At 51.9% G+C, this 6,643-nt stretch overlaps 1 protein-coding gene across 3 annotated transcripts in view; it reads right to left on the bottom strand.

The window, feature by feature from the left end:
• Positions 1–1,737: 1,737 nt before the first annotated feature.
• LOC104129177 (E3 ubiquitin-protein ligase TRIM7) overlaps positions 1,738–6,643 on the bottom strand; it is a 16,968-nt gene continuing 12,062 nt past the window's right edge. For 2 of the 3 annotated variants that reach the window (XM_035897440.1, XM_035897438.1), the window contains exons 6-7: positions 6,214–6,249; positions 1,738–3,948 (exon numbers count right to left, since the gene is read on the bottom strand). In XM_035897440.1, coding sequence (XP_035753333.1) covers positions 3,434–3,948; positions 6,214–6,249 — 551 coding nt within the window. In that variant the 3' untranslated portion in view covers positions 1,738–3,433. Of the gene's footprint in view, positions 3,949–5,972; positions 6,046–6,213; positions 6,250–6,643 lie in introns of all 3 variants that reach the window. The other variant, XM_035897439.1, reaches the window with a different exon arrangement.

Genomic DNA, 6,643 nt, shown 5'->3' with positions numbered 1-6,643 from the left:
TGGGGTTGTGGTGACCCCAGGGCAGGACCCGGCCCTTGGCCTTGTTGACCCTCCCCCAATTGGCCTGGGCCCATGGATCCGGCCTGGCCAGGTCCCTCTGCAGAGCCCCCCTGCCCCCCCCAGCGGATCCACACTCCTGCCCAGTTTGGTGTCACCTGCAAGCGGGGTTTGAGAAACAAAAAACCAAACCTACCCCAAAACCAAGTGCTCCTGCCCCCCACTGAATGCGGAAGGCGAATGGCTAACCTTCTTTTAATCGATTAAATGAAGTAGACTGAGCTCCTGGCACACACAGTTAAATTCCCTCCCGGGCAGCATTGACAGCTTGGTGTCACCTGCAAACTGGCTGAGGGTGCCCTCGATCTCCTCACCCAGGTCGTTGATGAAGATGTTAAACAAGCCAGGCCCCAGCACTGAGCCCTGGGGACGCTGCTTGTGCCAGACCCCAACTGGATTGACCACCATTGACCACCAATAGCATTTCTCACATCCAAACGAGACAAACACCAAGTCATGACGTCAGAAATACCAGGTCTCCTGCTAATGCCTTTCTTCTTCTTGGGTTTTTTGTTTATTTATACAATTTCCACAGCGGCGTAGCTTCAGCAACAGCAGGTGCTTGGAAAGCTCAGGCGTTTTGCTCGCCCTTTTCATGGCTTGACTTTTTACAAGAGTTGCTGCAGCTTTAAATAATGTGGATTTAAAGCCCAAATTCATTAACACACACCCCCCCCCCAAAGAGTAGACTCTCAGGGTAGGAAACAACCCACCAGCTGAAAATGGAGATGCTCATGCCTACACCAGTCACCTCCAGCTCTTTTGATGACTACCAGCCTTAAATTCCCCTCATCCTGCATTAATACATCTCATAGAAGATGGGTTGTGCTTCATCTCCAGTAGCCACTGGCCAGGTTTCTGTTATTTGGGACAGAGCTCAGGCCTCAGCTGTGCAGAGAGAAAACCTTCAAGGGTGCACAGGAAGATAGACCTGTGAAACCTGGGGGGGGAGGGGGAAACCCCCCACCTCTTCACCAATTTAACATCATGAAGATGTTTTCTTATGGATTCATTCCACTTCCGGGCTGTTTGGGTTTTGAGGTCACCCTTTGCACAAGTCTAAGGTTGGCCTTGGATGGACCATACATCTTCACAATCCCAGAATTCCAGCATGGCAGGGGTTGGAAGGGACCTCAGGAACTCACTCAGTCCCACCCCCCTGCTCAAGCAGGCTCACCCAGAGCAGGGGGCACAGGACAGCGGCCAGGCGGGGGTTGAAGATCTCCAGAGAAGGAGACTCCACAGGCCCCCTGGGCAGCCTGGGCCAGGGCTTGGGCACCCTCACAGTCAACAAGTTCTTCCTCCCGTTCCACTGGAACCTCTTCTGCTCCAGTTGGTGCCCATTGCCTGTTGTCCTGGCGCTGGGCACTACTGGAAAGAGTCTGTCTCCATCCTGGTGATCCCCACCCTTGAGATATTTGTAGGTGTTGATGAGATCCCCTCTCAGCCTTCTCTTCTCCAGGCTGAACAAGCCCAGCTCCCTCAGCCTCTCCTCCTAGGGGAGATGCTCCAGTCCTCCCATCATCCTTGTTGCCCTCCTCTGGACTCTCCCCAGGAGTTTCTCATCCTTCTTGAACTGGGGAGCCCAGAACTGGACACAGAGCTCCACGTTGGGTCTCTCCAGGGCAGACAAGAGGGGGAGGAGAACCTCCCTGGCCCTGCTGGCCATGCTCCTCTTGATGCACCCAGGATGCCGTTGGCCTTCTTGGCCACCAGGGCACCCTGCTGGCTCATGGCCACCTTGTCATCCACAACAACCAAGGCCACAAGCCAGTGGAAGCAACTGAAGGTGTTTAGGGCAACCAAACACATGGACAGTGTCTGAGTGTCCCAGCGGACGACAACAGCGGTTTGATTTTATTCTACTGCCGTGACATGGATTTAGTGCAGAGAAGGTGTTTAAAGCACCCTCCAAAATTAGGAAATATACACTTGTTCAACCCACAGTTTCTTGGCGCTGGAGTTAACCAGGGGTTTGCCGGTAGGTGCGAGCTCACACAAAAACCAGCTATGCCCAGAAATGTCTTTTTATCAGTGTAGAGCTGGTCAGAAAATGTTGTTCTTGATGACAAAAACTACAGGCCAAGCAGGACAACCTCGAGGGGTCATTTTGAAAACATCTCCTAGGGGGAGGGGACCTCAGGAGCACCAAAATTCAGAAGCGCGGGTCTCACTTGCACCCAGGAGGACAAAGACACCTGAGCAATGTTAACATTTGTTGCTTCCCAAATATAAAAAGCACCTTTCAGCCTTCTCCAGAGTAGCAGCGACCCCTCCCTCGTGCCCAGAGGAGCCATGGGCAGAGAACTGAAGCCTAGAGCACAGCCTGATGGAGAGGGCAACCAAAATCTCTTCAACCCCAGCTTGACTCCAAGACAGGTCAGATCTTGGTGGCCACTTGGGACCATCATCTCAGCATCACAAGAAAAGCCTTCAGAGAGCAATTATTATCCCAGATTTTAGGAGCACCAGCTGGAATAAGTAACCAGGCACCCACCCTTCCTTGGGGACCTTTCTTCCCAGCAGGAGCAACAGGGGAAAAGCCAGAAATGCCACCTGAGACTCTTATAACCGCTCACACAGCCCAGCACAAGGGCGTGAGCATCCTCACAGAGCATCCTGACTTGCTGAAATCCAGCCGCTTCCCAGGAGCACTTAATAAGCCTCATTGCCTCATCCTCAACCTTGTAGGAGTGAAGGCACCTGGGCAGGATTTCCACTTTTGGCATGGAGGTGGTGGCTATGGTTTGTTGGGAGCAACGGCAGAAGAAACCAATGGAAAATCCCGTTAAATTCACTTCAGGAGAAGCAAAACATTCTGATCTGATTTCATTTGATCAAATAGATTTGCCTCTTCCGGCTTTGGATGAATGTCCAAAGCGTCCTGCTTGGTGTTACCCTCTCCACCTCTCCCCACAGGGCATTTACCCGCTAAGCTTTTCATTTTTAAGTCACTGAGACTTCCAAAGGGGCAGAGGATTGACTCCCAAATGTCCCACCAGCTCTAATATGGATCCTTAGCCCCAGAAAGAAAAGCACCCGCCCGTTACTGGACTTGGAGCCATGAGCCAACTGCCAGTGGTTTCCTTCTCGCGGAAGAGGTGACTTGGTTCAGGGACGGGTTTAAGATGGTGACCACAACCTTCAGGGGATTGCTGATGATTTCAGTAGTGGTTCTCTGGTTTAAGCTGCTCTGAAGACCCTTCCTTGTGATATTTTTCCTTGACGACCCGGTTACCCACCTATCTGCCTGCCTGTGTCCCAATGAGCCAAGCGGCATGGTTGGTTTGAGAGTCTCTTGTGCTCATCGCTGCTGTCCATGCACCATCCAGTGAAGACCACGGCAACAGGTCCTCAGCCAAGCCCATGCGAAGGCTCAGGGGCACAGTTTGATGTAGGTAACGGTGGAACAGACCGAAAAGAGAGGGAACACCTTCTCCTGGAAAGCAACGTTGAAGGTGAAGATGTGCTGCATGTTGTCGGCATTGTAAAAGGAGACTTCTTCCCCTTCGTAATCCAGGTACACCCTGACCTTATTGAGTTTCTGGCTGAGGCACAGTGGGGTGCGTTGGGGCGAGGTGACCGCCCAATAGCGACCTCCGTTTTGCTGCACTGCCCAGATCCCTTCTTCGGGGGAAAACTGCGTCAGACCTTTCCTCCTGACGGACTCCTTGGCTACCCCAAAGGCCCAACCGTCCGAGGCCCCCACCTCCACTTCCCAGTAATGTCTTCCCGACTTGAAGCCCGTGGTAGCCAGCACCCGCGAGTTCGTGTCGAATCTCTTGGGGTTGTCAGGCAGCTCCTGCTTCCTACAGCCCATCCTCACGCTCTTGAGGTCTGCAGAGAGGATGAGGAGGTGGTTTGCCGAATCGGGATCCAGGGTCAGGTCCTCTGTTGATGACAGCAGTGACAGTGAGAGTAACTCAAGAAGAATTTTAACAATTAAAAGCCCAGGCTGGGGATGTTTTTACCAGTTACTGAACCACATCCCAACCTCAAGAACCACATCCCAACCTCAAGAACCACATCCCAACTTCAATAACTGCTCCCCTTCAGCTCCCTGGACAGTCTGTGGTGAAGGAAAGCCAAGTTCAGATGTTGGCTTGGCTTTGAGGTTCTTGAGATGCCTCCTCTCACCACTGACTCTGCAGGAAGCCCGGAGGCTTGGGGCTAATTTTAAGAAGAGTAATTTTAGATGTGAACGACGCATGTGGATGAAGTTTGATAGCAACACCTTTTCCCCTTCCAAAAATCAGGCTCGAAGGAACCAGCAAGCACGTTAGTAACCTCAAATTGTGGTTGTAGTCAGCAAAGTTGCCATGAACGAATGAGACCCTTTGAGGGAATCTAAGGTGGGACCTTCGGAGCCGAAACTCGTTGGATGCCACACCAGAGTTTATGGAGCTCAAGCTCTTTATGCTCTTTCAAAATCCATAGATTTGGGGCTGAAAATTGCATATGGAGTCCAAAAAGACCCATGATGGGATTGAAAGCTTCATGGTGTTCCACAGGGGTCGGAAAAGTGACCACACCCACAGGGTTGGTCTTTTTTTTCCTTCAAAATTTAAGCACCAGATTCCTCCCCCAAACTGAGTGATTGGCTTTAAAAAATGACATCTCCTGCCTTTTGAACAATTATATTGGACCAAGAGACAGCTGCCGTCAAAGTATCCGTCAACAAAAGTTAGGGGAAATGGTTTGGATGAGCAAATTTCCTTGACGCCAATCTTGAAAAGGTGTTTTCCTTCCTCCCTTTTGCATCTCCAGCTGCTGGAGTTGTTAGGATTTGGGTTTGAGCTTCTACTCAGCTGTAGGGGGTGTGAGTGATGATTTGGAATAAATAATATGACTGCAGGAGCTTCAGGCATCGTATAAAAAAAAAATAAGAGCGTTCAAAGCTCTTGGCAATGATGAACTCAGGCAGAGGAGTGGGATTCAACAACTGCTACGAGGTCTTGGCGGGTCCTTTCTTCACCTCTCAGCCCGCCAGCTCTCTGCAGGATAAGCCCCAGTCGGCTTTCAGAGGGTTTGCTGGTACAACGTCACACCGCTCCACATGCACGCACATCACCATGGACATGCAGTGAGGGTCGTTTTGCTTTTAAAGGGTGGCAACCAGCCCGTCTTCTTCTGCTGGGCCAACCCCTTGGCATTTTCCAGAGCTGTCTGGGGATGTTTGTGAGCAGAGTCTGGCCCCTCCGAGCTGGATGGTCCTTGGAAAGGAGCCAACCCGTGGCTTGTCCTCCTCTGCCTTCCACAAGGGGTTTGCAAGCCCCATGCTGAAGGCCACCACCTTAAAAGCAAGAATAAGCCTTCTTTTCAAAAAGAGGGCTTGGCTTTGCTGTGGTATGTCTGGTTGCTCTGGGCCTGGCAACCTTCACCTTGAGGGAGCTGGAGGATGGGGACAGATTTTAACACCCACCACAGTGCGAGGTCAGAGGGATCAGAAGGTCAGAACCACGACAGAGCCCATTGCTGCAGTGTCCCGGCTCGCTGGCCTCACCACCACTGGCAGAGCAAAGCAGAGGCTCGTCCAGCACTAAAAGAGTCAAGCTGGGCTGGTTTTGCCAGTTGCACGTTCATGGCCTCATGAGAACATGCTCCTTTGCCAACCCAGGAGAGCTGGTGAGCAAGGACCTCTCCAGCACGGCACAATCCACACGCCTGCTGGCAGCCACGATTCCGACCACTCGCCGCCGGGTTTAAGGCGTCTGACCTTGCAGTGGCACAGATTCAGGGAGCGCTCACCCCCCTCCACCCCAAACCCTGGTGGGAACAGGAGCCCGACCATGGGCCACAGAGCAAAATTAGAGCAGGTTGTGGCTTGAAAGGGTAGGAACCTGGTTTGGGGTTCAAATATCTGTTCCTTCTGTTCCGCACTGTAGTTTTGTTAAGTGTAAACAGGCAGAACGGACCTAGCTTAGCTGTCAGATCCCCGGCGTCAGCTACAAAAATCGTCTTTTCACTCTTGAACTGAGCAGGCTGGATCTGGAAATCATCGAGAGAGAAGAAATTAAAAAAAAAACCTGAAATCCAGAGTGCCTTTTTTCTTTTTTTTCCCCTTCTCTTTGGCTTTGCAAAAGCAGCTTTGCAAATTACAACCACAATTTAAAGTCTTTGTTCCCGGGAGCTATGTCTTAAAACATTTCCTTTTACCTTTTTCACCTCTTCCCAGCTCGTCTTGCAGGTTTTCTAAAAAGAAGAGAAAGGCAAGTAAATGACAATGCCACGAAAGATGGAGGGAGCAACAAAAAAAATCTCCTTTACGGGAATGTTCACACCCAAACCGCATTGCCAAAGCGACGTCTTTGCTGGTGTGGGACTCGACGGGCAGCAAGAGCTGAGAATCATGGAATCATTGAGGTTGGAGAAGCCCTCGAAGCTTCCCCAGCCCAACCCTTCCCCTACGCCTGCCATCCCACCCCCAAACGCCAGCCCTCAGCACCGCCTCTGCCCGGCTGTTAAATCCCCCCTGGGGTGGGGACTCGACCCTTCCCTGGGCAGCCCCTTCCAGCCCCTGACAGCCCCAAGGGGAAGGAATTGTTCCCCATGCCCAACCTCACCCTGCCCTGGCACAACTGGAGGC

Source organism: Egretta garzetta, unplaced genomic scaffold (assembly GCF_000687185.1).
Source record: "Egretta garzetta isolate BGI_Z169 unplaced genomic scaffold, ASM68718v1 scaffold407, whole genome shotgun sequence".
In the NCBI taxonomy this organism is placed as follows: Eukaryota; Metazoa; Chordata; class Aves; order Pelecaniformes; family Ardeidae; genus Egretta; species Egretta garzetta.
This window is presented reverse-complemented; position numbering and strand designations above follow the sequence as displayed.